Source organism: Mesoplodon mirus (genome assembly GCF_964341445.2).
Source record: "Mesoplodon mirus genome assembly, chromosome: 9".
NCBI classification, from domain to species: domain Eukaryota; kingdom Metazoa; phylum Chordata; class Mammalia; order Artiodactyla; family Ziphiidae; genus Mesoplodon; species Mesoplodon mirus.
The window spans coordinates 23,540,303-23,560,426 of record NC_138985.1 but is presented as its reverse complement, the minus strand read 5'-3'; the positions used below and the strand labels follow the sequence as shown (position 1 = coordinate 23,560,426).

The following is a 20,124-nucleotide window of genomic DNA, read 5'->3' as shown; positions in this document are numbered from 1 at the left end:
AGCGAACTATGACCCAATACAGAGACAGTATTTCTGCAAAGCTGAAACACTTACTCTCTGGCCCCTTCCAAATAAGCTGGCTGACCCTTCACGTAAATCATCAAATCCTTCCTAGCCAGTTCCTAGCCAAGTGACAGCAAGATCTACAGTGTAATTTTTTAAATTCAATTAACCCAGTCATTCACCTCCCAGAAATAGCTGTAAGATTATTGTTTTTGTTTTTCTTTTTGCGGTACATGGGCCTCTCACTGTGTGGCCTCTCCCGTTGCAGAGCACAGGCTCCGGACGCACAGGCTCAGCGGCCATGGCTCACGGGCCTAGCCGCTCCACGGCATGTGGGATCTTCCCGGACTGGGGCGCGAACCCGTGTCCCCTGCATCGGCAGGCGGACTCTCAACCACTGCGCCACCAGGGAAGCCCAAGATTATTGTTTAACAAAAGCAAGAATCATATCTGAGAAGTGTTTTTTTAATAATTATTTATAATATCAAAAAATGCCTTTTCAACAGCAAGAGAACAGTCCAAACCCTCTCTGGGAGGTGTTTCCTTACTATCCCAATTCTTTAGCTGTGTAGCAGCTATGCTCTGTATCACACAAGTTAGCACTTACCCAGATATTCTTCTTTTAGAAAACAGCACTTATAAGGTTTTTCTGATTATTAAAGTTGTGTTTATCTTGGAATATTTGGAAAATATTGAAAAGTATAAGAAGAAAATTTAAATTACACATCCTTTCCCCATACGTAGAAAACTACTATTAACATTTTGGTGAATACACTGCCTGCCTTCTTTCTATGCATTTGTAAAGACAGAGATCAAAGCAATATACATTACAAGATAGTGATCATACAAATATTTCCTCGTATTGGTATACATGAATATTTATAACCAATTCTCTTCCACTGGGTACCCAAGACATTTCCAATTGTTCACTCCTGTAAATAATAATTCATCATACAAGTCTCTGATATTTCCCTAGGAAAGGTAAATACCATTTTATTTTTCTTTTCCCTGATCCACTAAATGTGTGGTAGTCTAATCTTCTCAATCCGTTATGAGCTCCTACAGGTCAAGTTATAAATATTTTAATTGACAAGCATATTTATGGCAAAAAAACTCTACAGTTACTATCATCAGAAAACAGTTCCAATAACTGTACAACGTTACTTGCTCTCTAGCTGTAAATTGGAATCTGATAATACACTTGAGATGATAAATATACTTACAACACTAAAGAGAAAAACAGGTTCACATTGATCTCTAAATGGCTGCAACGTCACAATGCTGTCAGCTTCCGCCTGAAAAAGATGATTTCATATAATAATAAAGGACACTACACTCAAGTCATTTGATGTACTGTATTCAAAAAATGCAGAGCTGCTTTTTTTTATGTTTTCTACAACATTTTCTGAGTATGTTCTAGCTGTTTTTACAATCAGATTACACAGTCTGGCAGTTCAGACCCTGCCTCATTTGGCTTCACCCTTACTGTTCATCTTTACCCAACCTGCGGCTAAACTCATCTCCTGTGGTCTGCGTTGCTCCACCTGCACTTACCCCTTGTTCCCTGCTCCGGCCCTTCCTTTTCCAGCCCAGCTCGAGTGTCCTCCAAGAACTCTGCCTTGACCCTCCTGCTGCAGATCATCTCCCCTCTACATAGCGCTTCACTACCCTTCTCTCCGGGCACCTCTAGTTCCTTCAATATTGTACTACCGTTATATGGACCTAGCTCATCGCTGTTTGGAGAGCTGCATGCACAGAGAGATGATGTTTTATACTCACCCTCGCAGGTCACCCCCCACCTATCAGTCAGAGGGCCATGCATAAAAAGGAGCTTCCTAAATGTTTCTTGAATAAACTGGTTGTCAGATTTCAGTCTTTGATTTTAAAGTTTTCTCACAAATTTCAAGTTGTCCTAAATTGATTACCAACAACTATATATTAAGTAATAGTATGTTCCTGCATATTAACATAACATCCCTTGGGCCAGCTGTCTGGATACGTTGTGTTGTAGGGTCTTCTACATAAGAGTTGTTTTTTGGACCCTAAGGCGATTGTTTTCAAACTGGGATTTCTAGAGGTGCCTCAACCGTGGCCAAGGTCAGGATACCTCGTGTTGTAGGGTATTCTACATAAGAGTTGTTCTACGTTGTGTTGTAGGGTCTTCTACATAAGAGTTGTTTTTTGGACCCTAAGGCGATTGTTTTCAAACTGGGATTTCTAGAGGTGCCTCAACCGTGGCCAAGGATGGTAAGGGCGGAGTCGAGCCAAGGTCCCTCAGCCCTGTGTCAGCCAGCCAGAGGGGCTGTGTTGTAATCTTTTTTTGGTATATTGAATTCTACATCATTCTCTTTTCTTTCTCTCTTTCTTTCTTTTCTTTCTCTCTCTCTTTTTAAAAAAGTAGGTTCTATTGTTGAAAGGAACTAATCTATAATATTAAAAGACAGTAGCCAAAGATTACATTTAAAAGTAGTCTAGCCATCATCATTGCAGTTTTTATATTATAATAAAGTATTAACAATTAAAGCATTTGGTAATATTCCTTAAAAACTATAATATAAAACATTTACTGAATTTTTATATGTATAGGCACAATGTTAGGACAAGTCTTCAAGTCTTTTTAAAGGGTCACATAATAGAAAAAATTTGGTACTGACCATTCAGCTTAGGGTGATTTCAATAAGTAATGAACCTCATAGGTTTCAATTTTGGACTTAAGTTTACAAGTTCAGAAATGATCCCTTTCCCTGATAAACTGCAGGAAAAAAAGTATCCAGCAGAGGGCGCCCCTCCATTGCGCCCAGCAGAGGTTTGGAGACTTAAATTTTTTTTCACTGTTGATGAGCTTGATCATAGCAGAAAAATAGTATCGATCTATGTGAATGTACTACAGTTGGATATGCTCAAACAGAAGAGGAACCATTCAGAGAGAATGCTCAAAATTTTTTGTTGTTAATTTCAACAGATGGTTGCATTATGAATAGGGCATATTTTGGAAAGATTTTACTAGCACTTCCCAGTGGTATAGACATAGAGACGAAATGAACTGGTCTGGACATGTTTCTGTCTAATAGAACTAGAATGTGAGTCACATATATACTTTTAAATTCTCTAGTAGCCACATTTAAAAACTGAAAAACAGGTGGAAATAATCTAATAATATACTTTACTTAACCCAATATATCCCCAAATGATCATTTTAACATGTAATCGATGTAAAAAATTAATGAGATATTTCACATTCTTTTTTCATATGAGGCCTCAAAGCCTAGTGTGTATTTTACACTTAGAGTACATCTCAATTTGTGGGCCAAATTTTAATCATAAATAATTGATCTCAAATTAGATTTCATAAAGTTTACAGTCAAAGAGGTAGAGTCACATATCCAAGTTGTCCCAAATAATTTTAAAAGTTTTACAATAACCGAATGGAGTATCTGTTTTTTTATATAAATTTAATACAGTTACACTAGCCACAGTTCGAGTGCTCAAAAGCCATTTATGCCTAGTGGTTATCATATTAGACAACAAAGCTCTAAGCAGTTGATAATTTGACATAGATAAATTGAATAATCGATACATTGGGGTCTAATGAATGAGATCCCAGTGCGTCTCTAATGAGACCCTAATGAGTTTGGCTGTAATATTTTATTTTATTTTATTTTATTTATTTTTTGGCTGTAATATTTTAATCCATTGTCATATGTGGGAGGCAAATAAGGGAGGGTAAAATTGCTACCATTTACAATTAACTGGGTAAATGACCAGAGTCCTATCCAATGCTTTGCAGTAAAAGGCATTTACAGGCCTTATTCTGAACACATACCATATGGTCAAGTGAAAAGAAGTATGGCAATAGACAGATAACCATTTTTATGTTTTTCTAACGTTCACAACCATGGTAAATAACCTCAGTATTATAGGAATGGGGTAAAAATTACATTCGTTCTCAGATCCAGTAGAATTAAATATAAAGTAAAACTGCTAACAAAACACTGTCCATTTTGAAGAGTTGACAGATTGTTTGAATTAAGACAATCCTTAAAGAGACTATAAAGTAACAAGAAAATAATAGTTTAATGGAAATGAAAGCCTTACTACAGCAAAATGCAGAATTTCATCTTCGTTCAGCTCGTTTTTCAATTTTCTGAATAAGGTTTGCATTGCTTTGCAAGGTCCACACCAGGCTTGGTAAACATCGATCACTAGAAGACGATAATATTTGTGAAAGAACAGAGTCAAAGAGTCTAGAGTAGCAGCTTATCCCAGTCTTTGGGGCAGGGGCAGGAGAAAAACAGAGCAGCTTTTTATTCTGGGAAGTGGGGAGTGGTGCTCCATGTTGGGGTGCCTGGAGGTGCCCTGGATCCAACTCCGGATGGCGAACACCTGCGGAGCCCCAGTACCTGTTAGGCCTTTGTTCTGCAACATCTCCTCCCACAGGCTTTGATTATTGATGACCTCCTGCAAAAAGGAAGGTGCTGTCAAAAGTCTTCAAGGGCCAGCGCACCAAGTAAAGACTTGTTGATGTGTCCTGCCCACCTGTAACTGGATTTCTCGCTTTTTGCTTGCCATGTATCCACTATCACATGAAAGAGGGAAGAAAAATAGAAAACATATGAAAGGAAATTTAAATAATGTTCTTCATTTCTTGATTCATTCAAGCAGCATCTTACGCACTGCAGAAGTTTTCCTTCAGCAATACTGGATTATGCCACTTTCCCCTCTTCTGGAGAGAGAGAAGCCAGGGTCTCTGAAGAACTCTTCAGGCTGGGCACTGTGCTAAATGCTTGCAGCAGCCGTAGTATCTTTCTCTCCCAATAATTCTGAAGCAAAATAAGACATAAAAGAAGCAGACTCACAAATATCGAGAACAAACTAGTGGTTACCAGAATAGGAGGTACAAACTATTGGGCGTATGACAGGCTCCAGGATGTATTGTATAATATGGGGAATATAGCCAATATTTTTTAATAACTGTAAATAGAAAGTAACCTTTAAAAATTGTATAAAAAATGAACATTTTTTTAAAAAGGTGTTCCGTAAGATGAGCAGCCAGTTGCGGGTTTTGCAAAACTATGGCCAGCTCGCTAACGCACCCACTGTCCTTTACTCTAGATTTCCTGGGACTGAACCGGAAATAAAGCATTAGCTTCAAAAACAAAAAGAACTGTGAGGAGTCACAGTTTCTTAGAGTTTTGTCTGTTTGCCTGCAGTACAATGGATTGTCCCCTCTGTGTGCACACATGTTCATTGTCAATGAACACGCTCATGGATCTTTCTTGGGTCCACGCCAAGGAGATTTAATTTTTAGAACAAGGCCACTAGTGTGCTCTGGGCCAAGACATAAACTTTCCGCAGTTGTTAAATCAGTGAGACCCAAACGCCCTATTCACGGGTGTCAGGGTCATTTAGCTGCGGGTCTGACTGCGTGTGTGACAGCGGACACTAGTGTGAAACAAAGGAGTGACCACAAACAAGCCTCCATCCAGCAACGGGTGTGGGCTCCTCCTCTGGTTGCTAGATTGGGGTGTTTCAAGAACACGAACTAAAGGGGGATGTAAATCACCTCCCTTACCGAGGTCTGAGTTTCAGCGGGGTGAGTTCAGCCAAGTCCAAGTCCCTGGGGCGCCCCGCAGGACCGGGGCGGGGCGGGGGGAGAGGAGAGGGGGCGCCGGGCTCCCAGACTGCCTCTGCCCCGGCTGGTCCAGCTGAAGGACCAGGCAGAGGATGGATACCAGGATGGGCCGGGAAGCGGAGGGCGCCAACGTTTCCTTCCACCCGTCCTGCTGCCCGTGAGCCCTGCCCCCCCCCCCCCCCCCGCCCGAGGACCGCGACTCCAGCGCGCAGACCTGGGCAGCGGTTACAGAGCAGTTGGCGCCGAAGTTCGGCCCCTCCCTGCTGCCTCCTCCCGTCTGGGCGCCCCCAGCCTCTCCCCTCCGCCTCCAACGTGCGCTCGCTCGCGCAGGTTTCCGTCGTGACTCTGCCACGGCGGCTCACCACGTACAAGATGAAACCTGTGTGCCTCGGATTGGAGCGGAGGGCTCTCCAAGGTCCAGGCCAGCCGGTCTCTCCAAATTCTCCTGCGCCTACCTCTGCTCTTCTTTTAAAAAAAAATCATTTAGAAATCAAGTTAGGGGCAAGACAGGAATAAAGACACAGACCTACTAGAGAATAGACTTGAGGATATGGGGAGCGGGAAGGGTAAGCTGTGACAAAGCGAGAGAGAGGCATGGACATATATACACTACCAAACATAAGGTAGATAGCTAGTGGGAAGCAGCCGCATAGCACAGGGAGATCAGCTCGGTGCTTTGTGACCGCCTGGAGGGGTGGGATAGGGAGGGTGGGAGGGAGGGAGACGCAAGAGGGAAGAGATATGGGAACAGGTGAATATGTATAACTGATTCACTTTTTTATAAAGCAGAAACTAACACACCATTGTAAGGCAATTATACTCCAATAAAGATGTAAAAAAAAAAAATCAAGTTAGACTTACAAGAAAATTGCAAAAGTAGTACCCTGAGCTACCATACGCTCTCCCCTTAGCTTGGCATCTTTCATAATTATGGTATAATTATTGAAACCAGGAAGCTAACGTTGATAAAGTGTTAACTACACTGTAGACCTCGTACAGATCTTTGCCGTTTTCCTAAGAATGAACTTTTTTTCCTGGTCCGGGATTCCATCCTGAGTCCCACATTGCATTTAGTTGTCCTCTCCTTGCACTTCTCCAACCTGGGCCAGTTCTTCTGGACCATCTTTCTTTTTTTTTTTTTTTTTCTTTTTTTTTTTTTTTTTTGCGGTACGCGGACCTCTCACTGCCCTGGCCTCTCCCGTTGCGGAGCACAGGCTCCGGACGCGCAGGCTCAGCGGCCATAGCTCACGGGCCCAGCCGCTCCGCGGCATGTGCGATCTTCCCGGACCGGGGCACGAACCCGTGTCCCCTGCATCGGAAGGCGGACTCTCAACCACTGCGCCACCAGAGAAGGCCCTGGACCATCTTTCTTTGTCTTGTAAAACCTTGGTGTGTGTGCGCGTCTGTGTGTGTGTTTTACTTCATTATGTCATTTGCAGAATTTATATCAGGAAATTTTTAAAGTAACTTAAAAAAAACATACTGTCCTTTTCATGCCGTGTGAATTCTATCATTTACGCTTACCTTAACATTTTTCAACTTACTTTGTTTTCTCTTACTCTTAGGATACAAGTCTACCCAATGCATTGGGTCAGCTGACTGTTCCTCATGGTGTTTTTTTTTTTTTTTTTTTTTTGGTGTTTGTGACTTTTCCTGTGAGTTAATTTTTAGCAAGGATTGCTTTTTTAAAAATTTTATTCAAGTATAGTTGATTTACAATGTTTTGTTAATTTCAGATGTATAGCAAAGTGATTCAGTTATCATATATATATGTATTCTTTTTCATATTCTGTTTTTAATTTATTTTATTTATTTATTTTTGGCTGTGTTGGGTCTTCTCTACTCCGCGTGGGCTTTCTCTAGTGGCGAGCAGGGGCTAATCTTCGTTGCGGTGCGCAGGCTTCTCGTTGCAGTGGCTTCTCGTTGCAGAGCATGGGTTCTAGGGCGCGGGCTTCAGTAGTTGCGGCACGCAGGCTAAGTAGTTGTGGCTTGCGGGCTCTAGAGCTCAGGCTCAGTAGTCTTGGCGCACGGGCTTAGTTGCTCCGCGGCATGTGGGATCTTCCCCGACCAGGGCTCGAATCCGTGTTCCTGCATCGGCAGGCAGATTCTTAACCATTGCGCCACCAGAGAAGTCCCTCATATTCCTTTCTATTATGGTTTATCACAAGATATTTAATATAGTTCCCTGTGCTATACAGCAGGACCTTGTTGTTTATCCAGTCTATATATAATAGTTTGCATCCAGCAGGGATTGCTTTTAGTATGAGCCCCTGTGACAGGACTGTGGAAGCATAGCTACACAATGATGTCCCATGTGCCTTTGCCTGGCCCATCAATATTTAGACCACCAGACAATATGTATGTTAATTTCTCAGCTTAGATTCCCTATTTCCCTTAGCTGAAAATCCAAATCCATATCTATGACTAGCACAATTCTGGGACTTGAATTTCTCATCAGTGACTTTTTATCCAAATAGAATTCCTATGGATGGCAAGCACTTCACACCTTCCACTAAACCAGTTGGAGGGCAAATGTTTATAGTTCCATTTCAGAAATGGGACAGCCCGTCTTTATTTCCAGCAGTATACAAGTAGTTGGAGCTAACTGTGAATTATGGACTCTCAACCCCGTAGTATGTGGACCTACAGGGAAGTAGATATCAGAATCCCAGCCATATCTGTTAAGGCTTGTTTTCCATTCTAATACTCCAATGAAATCTTTCTGCTCCAGTCAGCTCACCCCTGTGACTTCAATTTCCTCTTTTGCTTCTCTGTCCTAGGTATTTCTTTCCCTTCGTTTTCAGCTAAATTAAAAGTTGTTGAAATTAAAATTTGAGTTATTTTATTCAGTATTTTATGTAAACCTAAACTGGGCATCTTTCTGCGCCAGCTCAGTAAACCATGTTGACTGGATATTAACCTGCTGATTTTTCGTCACAGCCTCCCCTGTCATTATTGCCTTCCCTATAACTTTATGATTCTTAACTTTGCTTAAAAATCAAACTTTCCTCAAGTTTTCTTTAATTTCCTGCAGCAGATAATTTTTAGAGATGGTGTTTCTGAGCCTTCCTTAGCTACTGCCTTTCCAGTGGTTTAACTTCTTTTCCCCATTGCCCCAGGATGAGTGTTTTCTCATCACTCCTCCTCAGAGGGTAATAGACAGGGTGAGTGGCTGACTTGGCCTGGGAATTACTTTGTACCCACTTTTTTTTTTTTTTTTTTTTTTTTTTTCTGTACGCGGGCCTCTCACTGCTGTGGCCTCTCCCGTTGCGGAGCACAGGCTCCGGACACACAGGCTCCGCGGCCATGGCTCGCGGGCCCAGCCGCTCCGCGGCATGTGGGATCTTCCGGGATCGGGGCACGAACCCGTGTCCCCTGCATCGGCAGGCGGACTCTCAACCACTGCGCCACCAGGGAAGCCCTTTGTACCCACTTTTATGGGGGTGAATTCACTAGTAATATCTATACTTGGAGTACAAGTCGTGTGTGTAACTTCCAGTTTAATTCCCTGTTTTAAGCAAGTTTCACATGGGTCACTCTGTTCTTCCAAGGTGGCATCTTTCTCACGAACTTTTTATTTATCTGATTTGCTGGAGAAAGACAAATACAACTCTGACTACCAACATTCCCTGCTTGTCTTTGTCCTGATTCTGAGCAGCCTGGGAACACACCTCCCACCATGCACTGCTCCATTCGCAGTTTGTTTTTTTTAACATACATAACTATTTCTTGATTTTAGGCTAACAGTTAGTCACATAATTTCTGGAGCCCATTTCACAAGCTTTAGTTTTTTTTATCCCAGTTCTTCTCCTAGGTTCCCCCAGAAAGCCATCTGATAAACCTCTGGGGAACCAAAGTTTTCCTTTGGGCTCAGGTTGGCAGCAACACAGATGCCAGAACTTTCCTCTTTAGGAACCTCTTCCTCTGTGCCAACTGTTGGGTTGAACCTAAGAGTCAATTTACTGACAACCTAACCCTGGTGAAATAGCAGTTATCAAAAATATACACCACTCCTTCTATAACACCGGAAGGTGAAGTGTAGAGACAATACGTACCCTTGATATATATCCTTGATTGTAAAGTGCTGTTCAGAAAAACTCTTGCAGGTAATTCTACTCATCTACTTGGTCCATTATGGGAATAAGGATCCTGTCTACAAAGGTCAATTGCCTCTCTTAACCTTATAGTTGCTTCCTGTACTCCAACCCATGTGCAGTGCTTGGAAATTTTTTTTAATGAAATTTCTCGTATTAACCCAAAAGGATGTTATTGTGCAGCACGTACAGGAAGCCTTTAGTAGGTGCCACAACTGTTCATGCACATGTTTCAAAGTCTTCACATAATGATTTTACTATTTAAGGAAAAACATCACTGCTACAAAAAGAAGCTTCAATCTATTCTCAAATGATCACAGACATTTACCGGCGTTCAAGACATGCAAGGCAATAGGTGAAATTGAGTTTTTAAACATCATTCCTACTAATTACAAAAAGCTTGACTGTTGAGGCTTTGAAACATAAACTTGATGAGCTTTTTATTTGGCTCTTCCTAGTATAGACTTCAAGGACAAGTGCAGTCTGAAAATGTTATTTAAAAGAAAATATATTTATATTTGATTATAGGAGAGTATAAGTTAGAAATGCCAGAGACCCCCTGAGAGTGTTACCCCTGAAGGATCTAGGAGTAGATTGTTTTGCTTCTTGTATGGATTTGACATTATCTTTCAAGTTTCATTCAAAATTCCTGCCCTGACCTGCCTTTTTTTTGGTCCTTGTGCAGCACTATCTGTAGTATTCAGTTTTTTTCTTGGGTCATAGGTTTATCAGCACCTTACTGTTTTACTTGTAGGTTCTCTGGATCTCTGAATGTACATGAAAACCCAGAGGAGAGGAACTGGGTAGCTGAATTGCTGAATTATTTTCACTTTACTCTCTTCCTCTTGTGGTTCTCTCTGGCACCTGGCCTCACCACTTGCACATAAACACTCAAAACTTAGTTGGTAGGCTTCCCTGGTGGCACAGTGGTTGAGAGTCCGCCTGCCGATGCAGGGGACGCGGGTTCATACCCCGGTCCGGGAAGATCCCACATGCCGTGGAGCGGCTGGGCCCGTGAGCCATGGCCGCTGAGCCTGTGTGTCTGGAGCCTGTGCTCCGCAACGGGAGAGGCCACAACAGTGAGAGGCCCGCGTACCGCAATAAAAAAAAAAAGAAAAAAGAAAAAAACAGAGTGGTTTGATTTGTAGGGTAGGATTAAATATATACAATCAGATAAGACCCATTCCTTGCTCTCAAGTATCTCATGGTCTGAAGTGTGGGGAGTATAAGAGATAATTACATACAGACAAATAATTATAAGGCAGTTTGACAAGGGCAATAATAGATGGTCTGTACAAATACATTCATCAGGTATCTGATAGTAATACCTGATATGTTGTTTTTCTATATTATCTTGATAGTTACATTTCGTTACATTTCATCAAGATACTTCACTAAACAAAGAGTAGTCTTATCCCTAAGAGAAAAACCTTTTGAGAGAGAATATTGTCATTGCTTGAATGGTCTTCAGGAACAGTGGATTTCAGGTTATTTTGATCTTACATCCTTATCATTAAAAAAAATTTGTATACATCCCCATAAAGTAATATTCAAAGTTTATACCCATGCATTGCTGTAGTTCCTTTATATATATTTTATATATTTTAATAGAAATATATAATATTTCTATTTTAATAGAAAATAAATAGAAATAAATTTCTACTACACTCTTCCTGCATTCCACTAAATTATTATTGTTCCCACTCCCACTCTGAAGTCTACTGCTCAAAAGCAAATGCATTAAAAAAAAAACAATAAAAAAAGATTGTCCGGCTTCCCTGGTGGTGCAGTGGTTAAGAATCTGCCTGTTGATGCAGGGGACACGGGTTCAAGCCCTAGTCTGGGAAGATCCCACATGCCGTGGAGCAACGAAGCTCGTGCACCGCAACTACTGAGCCTGCTCTCTAGAGCTCGTGAGCCACAACTACTGAGCCCGTGTGCCACAACTACTGAAGCCCACGTGCCTAGAGCCTGAGCTCCGCAACAAGAGAAGACACCGCAATGAGAAGCCCGCGCACTGCAACGAAGAGTAGCCCCCGCTCACCACAACTAGAGAAAGCCCGCACGCAGCAACGAAGACCCAAAGCAGCCAAAAAAAAAAAAAGATTGTCCCCATATAACAGGTTTTATGATGTTGACCATACAGTATGGTGAACTTTAGATACTGCATCATTTCTCCCTGTTGCAGGGGATACCATTTTTCCTCCTTTTCAAGTAATCTATTTGACTTTCTGCCTGATAGACCCAATAGAAAATCATGTGGAAATGGAAACTCAAAAGCCAATTTCAAGATATATGTACATTTGTAATTATTGGTGGAGTTTTTCAGTTTTCTCCAAAATCCAGAATGAGTTGGAAGAAGTGGTAAGTCCACTTTATGGAGCATAATTATAAGCAAAGCAAAGCATAAGAGCATATCAATGTCTGTACTTGATAAGTAGAATCTGAGTTCTGAGTTGGTTGTCTTGGTTGTTTTATTGACTTAACTGATACCAGTGTTGATTTTAATTGTATAAAACTACTTGGTCATATAGGATGCCTTGAACCAGCTTAAGGACAGTCCCACAGTCTGAAAGGCATGGCTTTAATACAGTCTGCCATCACGCTTAAACTAAGTCCAGCTGGCTTCCACTTTTTCCTGTTTCTTTTCCTGCTTCACGGATCCATGTCTGGGAAGGTAGATCTGGGACGTAACCTTGGCTTCCTGACTACCTACTATACCTTAATCAGAATCAAACCACATCAATACCCCATCAGTCCCGAAAGAATTTCCTCTAAGTCTCTTGACTATCTGAGCTAATCCTTTCCTACAAATACCACAGCCAGCGGCCATAGCTTTCCTGGCTATCAGAAATTTTCAAGAAGTTGAGTATAAGTTGAATAAGTTAAGGCTTCTGTAGAGTCTTTATCTTCACGTTCTCTGGACCTTGAAGAATAATTTAGAAATGGAGGGAAAGAACATTCTACGATCAAAGCTCAGTGAGAGTAAATGCAAAGAGGAGAACAGCCTGGAGAGTGCATGGAGAAAGGCAATAGCTATGCTTAGCGGAAGTAAACATCGCAAGAAAAAAGAGATAGGGATTGAGTCTGGATGGTCGGGGTCAACTTGTGTAGAGTTAAGGTGATCAAACATATTCTTTGTTAATGAAGAACTGATAACAGTTCTCCGAGAAGAGGGAAACAATCAATCTTCATTACCTTTTCATGGAAAAATAATTTTGATGATGATTAAGAGCAAGAATTTGAAAAATTTCAAAGTCATGGAAGCACCCACTGAATCAAAACTATTTTATCACAATAGCGAAAAACTGATTACAAAGCAAGTAACATAGGAGTATTTAATGGATAACACCCCCTACGAAACACAACATATCCAGACAACAAGCAGTAGTTAAAGCAAAAAAAAATTTCATTATAAAGAACTAACTCAGAATTTTCTATCTCTGAATAATGTTGAATGAAATGTACCCGGAAGGCATGGTGGGGTACAAAACAGACCACTATTACAAGGAGGAAGAAGAAGCTCTTGATTTGAGCTCTGCATTCTTGATGGGCCTACATGTCGGGCCAAAGAGTCTTTACCAGTTGAATGATAACCCCCATCTGTATCAGAAAGAGGGTGGCAACCATCGTCATCAGAATGATGATCATAGAGTAGTTCAAGATAATGCATTCCCTGTGGTTGAGGTCTCTGTAGAACTCAAAGTATTGTTGTTCTGAGTAACTTGGTTGGGTGCCATATTGTAAAAAAAATATTGGCAAAAAAATGACACCACCCACCATCCAAATAATAATGCTTAAAACCACCGCATGGTACTTTTGGAACTGCTGCATTTGGAGTTTCTTAAAATACATGAGCAATTGGAGTATGATGATGGCCACATAGAAAGCAAAGGTGAAGTACATATGACCATATATTATGTGGCTAACCAATCGGCAGGTGAAGAATCCAAACTCCCAGACGACTGATATATAATAGCTGAGGCGAAAGGGAAGGCTGACCAGGAGGATGGAGTGTAGCACTATGATGTTGAGAACGATGGTGGCAATCACTGACTGGCTGTTCCTTCTGGGCATACAAGACATTGTAATAACTCCTGCAGCACCTCCCAGCAAAACCGTGCTGTAGAGCATTATGAAAATCATCCTGCAGTGCCTGTCGCAGAGGCCCGGGTCTATGTTGGAAGCGTTAGGGTGGTTGTATTGATCGGCTCCATATTTCACCACAAAATGCTTAGAAGACCATAAACCCCTAAATCAAAAGTTTTACAAAACTAGAATGGATATACTGAAACTGCACAGCAGCTGCACATGAATAGTCTTGTTTTGCCATCCCAGCCCACTATTGACAAGCCTAAAACTGGGTACCCAATAAGTATTGTCAGAGACTCGTCTTAATTACCCAAAGATATTGAAGAGACAGAGAGAGTGAAACAAAATGACAAAAATAAGACTGTCTGAATATAAAACTTGTAACTGTGCACTCAGGCATTCTACTCACAGATATGTCTAAACTCACATACGAGGGCGGGGATGAGCATAAGACATATTAGCCTCTGGCATGAAGTTTAAGGAACGGCTAGAGACTCAGTCATCAAAATAAATAATAGTCTAATGCAATATTTTTTAAAAATCAAAATTAATGCAAAAAATTGATGATGAACAAAATAAATTTTAAACAAAGGCAGGGTCCATATGCACCCAACACTCGTTCATATGAGATCTGTAAAGGCCGTCCATCCTATTGTCAGAAAATCCAGTTTGAGATACCACAGAGAAGACCATGTAAATCACATGTAATTATTGGAAGAAGGTATATCAAACACTTTAAAATATTTTCTGTGAATAGCTTTGGGGAAAGGAGAAGCATATAATAATATCACCTGCACTCTTCTTCTAAACTCTGAAATTTTCCTGGACTGGTATGTTACATTTTGGTAAAAAGTTGGGGTTCGGGGTGGGTTCTGTTTAGTTTTCACTTAAGTTTTTCAGGTATGGGTGCATAAGGGATAGTGATCATATAGCAGAGAGACAGACTGCTTGGCAATGTACATTCCTGCATCTAAGTGTCACTTGGCCATTTGGTTGCTCTTAGGGTGTGTATAAGTCTCCTGGCCTCACAGAGCTCTGGCTATGAAATGCAAAAGGTCACACTGCCTTCGTCACTGGAAAATGAAATGAGTCAGTGCATTTGAGACAGCTTTATAACTGAAAAAAAAGCCACATAAAGTTATGATTCTTAAGGCAAAACAACAAAAGCAAAAAGACATTATTTACGTCTTTCTCCTTAGTCTACGTAGGGCAGACACACAGTTAGGTTACATAAAATTGTTGTTGCATTATTAAGCATTTAATAAATATCCTATAATTAAAAGCAAACTTTTTCAGACCTTTGATCAGGTGGTGTGAGACCCAGGCATCAACAGGTCAGACTTTTCTCTCTGGAAGGATCTGTGTCCATTTTCCTCACGTATCTGCTGCCCACCTGGCCAAAAGCAGAGTCTGAGCATTTGTATCTGAGGGAGAAGTTATTCCACAGTGAACGTCTAAATATCTTAGAATTTTTCTCCTGCTACTATGGAATCTTCCTAGAATAATTAAATTTTCATTTATGAAAAATTATATTGGACCTGTCACATTGACTACCCTCAAATAAGATTTTATTGTAACTTAGAAATATAATTATAATTTGCATAACAATCTAAACTTTATGTACTGAAATATGCATTTTAGCAAACTATATATACATATATATACACACACATATATATATAAAATGCATAATGCCTGTACACTTTTTGTATGAAACAAAATAGTTTTATGTGACTTATGAACAATAAATACAATACTACTGACTTAGTTTAAAAATTTTGGTAGTCCTCAAGTCTAAGCAGACAAGATTTAAGTTTGATATGACCTTAAAGAAAGGAAAGCTTAAATAATTTATCAGGTCCCACCGGTTTAAATGGACACAACTGCCAAGGCAGTGTGACGTTTGGAAATAGGTTATTAGCTGGCTAACAATGGGACAAATAATTAACACTGAAGTTGCCTCTTCAGTTGCAAATATGGGAATGAGATCTATTTTGTAAGGATGTTATGAGAAGTAAGTTAAATTGCTTGTCTAAAGACCCAACAGATTCCCTGACATGAACTAGGTCATCAAAGCGTCAATGCCACTTCTACCTCTATAATGTACACAAAGATATATCATAAACATACAATGCCATCCTTTTTTAGTTACCTCTCAGAATCATGCTATAAGTATTTAAATGCATTGAGATAAATTCATAGGGAAGGGAGGAGTTGGATCATCACTTTTCCTTGCTCTCAGAACCTTACCATTACCACCACCATCCCCTGGAAATTTTTGCTCATGAAAACCAAGTAGTGAGACTATTACTCACCCATAAAAAGGAATGAAATTGGGTCATTTGTAGAGACGTGGATGGACCTGGAAACTGTCATACAGAGTGAAATAAGTCAGAAAGAGAAAAACAAATATCGTATATTAACACATATATATGGAATCTAGAAAAATGGTATAGATGATCCTATTTGCAAAGCAGAAAAAGAGACACAGATGTAGAGGTCAAACGTATGGATACCAAGGGGGGAAGTGGGGTGGTGGAATGAATTGGGAGATTGGCATTGACGTATATACACTATTGATACTATATATAAAATAGATAACTAATGAGAACCTACTGTATAGCACAGGGAACTCTACTCAGTGCTCTGTGGTGACCTAAATGGGAAGGAAATCCAAAAAAGAGGGGATATATGTATACGTATAGCTGATTCACTTTGCTGTACAGTAGAAATTAACACAGCATTGTAAAGCAACTATACTCCAATAAAAATAAATTTAAATAAAAAAGCAAGTACTGAAATTTGTAGATCTGTTTCCTATGCAGAAACATTTAAATGAACACCCAAACTACTTACTTGTTCTTTTCCTCTTATGCTCTGCTGCTGGTGGAAGACGCAAGGCACTTTGATCATTTGCTGGTGATCTACATCAGAACAGGTAATAAGAACAGTTTGCTAGAATCAAGTCTCCAGTCAAGAAAGGTCATGGGATGAATAATGAACTGGCAAAGAGCTCAAGCTTTAGACTGAGGTCTTCCGAAGTTAAACAGTCAAGATGGAGGACCCAGATAAACCATCTGGGCCACAAACAGATGTGTAGCTCTACAGCTAGTGGTGAGACAGATTCAAAGTATTCTTCTAAGTTAAGACTTTCATTTATCAATGACTTATTTGCAGTAACTTTCTTATTAACATGAAAAACTTAGAATTTTTTTCCCAATGCTCTTTCTTATCACACTTGTATCCAAAATGTTTCATAGTCAGTATAAGAATGACTGAGTGGAGTACTTTCTGTGAGATTTTTATATTCTCAACAGTAGACTCAACATATTTATATCTCTGGCTTTCACTTTCCAAGACTCCCTTCCCTCAATAACTGCCATTTGGAGATATGGTTCCTTTTGAAGCTCGACCGTCTGGTGATGTAACTTCCACAAGACGGCACGTTTTTCTCTCAAAAGTAAATTTTCTTACATCAGTCTTCTCACTTCCTGTTCTAACTTCATAGTCACCTTTAGCTGTGCTAAGACCTCAAAGCATAATTTTAAGGAAGTTGGGTTTAGTACACCTAAAGATGAAAGAGACCAACATGCCTTCAAAGGTTGTGGGCAAATTCAGCCCCAAATCATATTACGGTTCAGCTACAGGAATCCAAAAGGACCAGAACTCTTGTCAACTGTAAAGCAAACTCATTATGGACTACATATAGGTAACAACTTGATAAAATTTTCATTTGCATTGGAAAGAATGAATATCATCTCCACCTACGCCATCTGCTAGATAATCACCCAAAAGTGCTTGTAGCCACAGAGATATAAAACAACAAAATCTAAACATAATAGAGCCATATGCTTAATTATTTCAAGAAAAACGCTCAATAGAAGATGGGATTTCCAAGTCTTACTGTCAAAAGCAAATATGTACCAGTTCAACTCAGCTGGAAAATTTCTCATGGAACCAATGTTTCAACCCATTTTAAACATCTCGCCTTAAATCAAATTATTTCAGAAATACGAAATCTGAGTTGTAGGCCTGGATTTTGACATGTTATCTGGCAGGTCTCATTTTTCAGATAAAATGTGTTTCCTGGAATCTTTGGGATAAAGTATGTTCCCATAGAAACCGTGCTATATTTAGAGGTTGCTTCTCTGACAAAGGACTAACTGGGAAACAAGATAGATGTGACCAACAGTGGAGCCTAAAAATAAAAATCGGCTATAATTCAGAACTGTAGCCAGCACACAAATTGATAGCATTCACACTGGCAACATAAGGAATTCAAAGTACTAAAATGTGTGTATATTATATTTAAAACACATCTAGAAGAATGCTTGTATTTAATTTTTTTTTTTCTCACTACACTCAAAATTCAGCTCTTTTCATTCAGGAGTACCAAGATTTTTAAGAAAATAACAAAACCTTAGTTTGAGAGCTTAGACATTACCCAGTTCAGTACAGTACAACCTTTTCTTTTTCTTAGAGAAAGTATGATTTATTGCAGTAGACTTGATTTACAATGTTGTGTTAGTTGCAGGTATACTGCACAGTGAGTCAGTTATACATATGCATATAACTATTCTTTTTCAGATTCTTTTCCCAAATAGGTTAATACAGAATACTGAGTAGAGTTCCCTGTGCTATACAGTTGGTCATTGTTGATTATTTTATATATAATAGTGTGTATATGTTAATCTTAAACTCCTAATTTATCCCTCCCCTCCATATTTCCCCTTTGGTAACCATAAGTTTTCTAAGTCTGTGAGTCTGTTTCTGTTTTGTAAATAAGTTCATTTGTATCTTTTTTTAGATTCCGCATGTAAGTGATATCATATGATATTTGTCTTTCTCTGTATGACTTACTTCACTTAGTATGATAATCTCTAGGTCCTTCCATGTTGCTGCAGTTGGTATTATTTTATTCTTTTTTATGGCTGAGTAATAGTCCATTGTTATGTGTACCACATCTTCTTTATCCATTCATCTCTTGATGGACATTTAGGTTGAGGTTGCTTCCATGTCTTGGCTATTGTAAATAGTGCTGCAGTGAACATTGGGGTGCATGTATTTTTTCAAATTATGGTTTTCTTTGGATATATGCCCAGGAGTGGGATTGCTGAATCATATGGTAGCTCTATTTTTAGTGTTTTGAGGAACCTCCATACTGTTTTCCACAGTGGCTGTACCAATTTACATTCCCACCAACAGTGCATGAGGGTTCCTTTTCTCCACACCCTCTCCAGCATTTATTGTTTGTAGACTTTTTTTTTATAATTTATTTTATTTACTTATTTTGGGCTGCATTGGGTCTTTGTTGCTGCGCGCGGGCTTTCTATAGTTGCGGCGAGCAGGCTTCTCATCGCGGTGGCCTCTCTTGCTGCAGAGCATGGGCTCTAAGCGTGTGGGCTTCAGTAGTTGTGGCTCGTGGCCTCCAGAACACAGGCTCAGTAGCTGTGGCACACAGGCCTAGCTGCTCCGCGGCATGTGGGATCTTCCCGGACCAGGGCACCAACCCGTGTCCCCTGCGTTGGCAGGTGGACTCCCAACCACTGCGCCACCAGGGAAGTCCCCTGTTTGTAGACTTTTTTTTTTTTTTTTTTTTTGTGGTATGCGGGCCTCTCACTGTTGTGGCCTCTCCCGTTGCGGAGCACAGGCTCTGGACGCGCAGGCTCAGCGGCCATGGCTCACGGGCCCAGCTGCTCTGCAGCATGTGGGATCTTCCCGGATCGGGGCACGAACCCATGTCCCCTGCATCGGCAGGCGGACTCTCAACCACTGCGCCACCAGGGAAGCCCTGTAGACTTTTTGATGATGGCGATTCCGACCACTGTGAGGTGATACTTCGTTGTAGTTTTGATTTGCATTTCTCTAATAACAAGTGATGTTGAGCAACTTTTCATGTGCCACTTGGCCATCTGTATGTCTTCTTTATGACCCTCTAATTTAACAGAGGAAGCCACCACAATTCAGAGGTTTAGAAAATTACCACAAGGTCACAGGCCTATTTAGAAAGCAGATAAGGATGAAAAATACATACCCCATTCCAAGCCTTCATGTCCACTGCATGATGCACACGTGGTAAACTTGAGATTGTCTCTTGCAGACACATTAACAATCAACAGCTTAATTTTCCACCTACTTCTCTGTGATACCTGGAATCTTATTTTTGGAATGGACCTTAATCTTTAAATAGAAGTATATTTTAAAATCCTAGAGAATTAAAATTCTTCTTTAAATATAGCTTGCCCCACAGACAAACCATTAAAGTAAGACATTAGCATTGGTGATAAGCCTAAGTGGGTTTTC

At 40.3% G+C, this 20,124-nt stretch overlaps 2 protein-coding genes and 1 pseudogene across 3 annotated transcripts in view; 1 reads left to right on the top strand and 2 right to left on the bottom strand.

The window, feature by feature from the left end:
* Positions 1-4,572, bottom strand: part of NME8 (NME/NM23 family member 8) — a gene marked incomplete at its 5' end in the record, with an annotated part of 36,871 nt that extends 32,299 nt beyond the window's left edge. The window contains 4 exons of the mRNA XM_082633104.1: positions 1,227-1,298; positions 4,099-4,205; positions 4,404-4,461; positions 4,540-4,572. Coding sequence (XP_082489230.1) covers positions 1,227-1,298; positions 4,099-4,205; positions 4,404-4,461; positions 4,540-4,572 — 270 coding nt within the window. The remainder of the gene's footprint in view (positions 1-1,226; positions 1,299-4,098; positions 4,206-4,403; positions 4,462-4,539) is intronic.
* Positions 1-20,124, top strand: part of PNPLA8 (patatin like domain 8, phospholipase A2) — a 139,659-nt gene that overhangs the window by 39,802 nt on the left and 79,733 nt on the right. The window lies entirely within an intron of this gene.
* On the bottom strand, positions 13,013-13,946 carry LOC309810092 (putative G-protein coupled receptor 141; annotated as a pseudogene). The gene has a single exon. The product of its transcript is annotated as a putative G-protein coupled receptor 141 (transcript).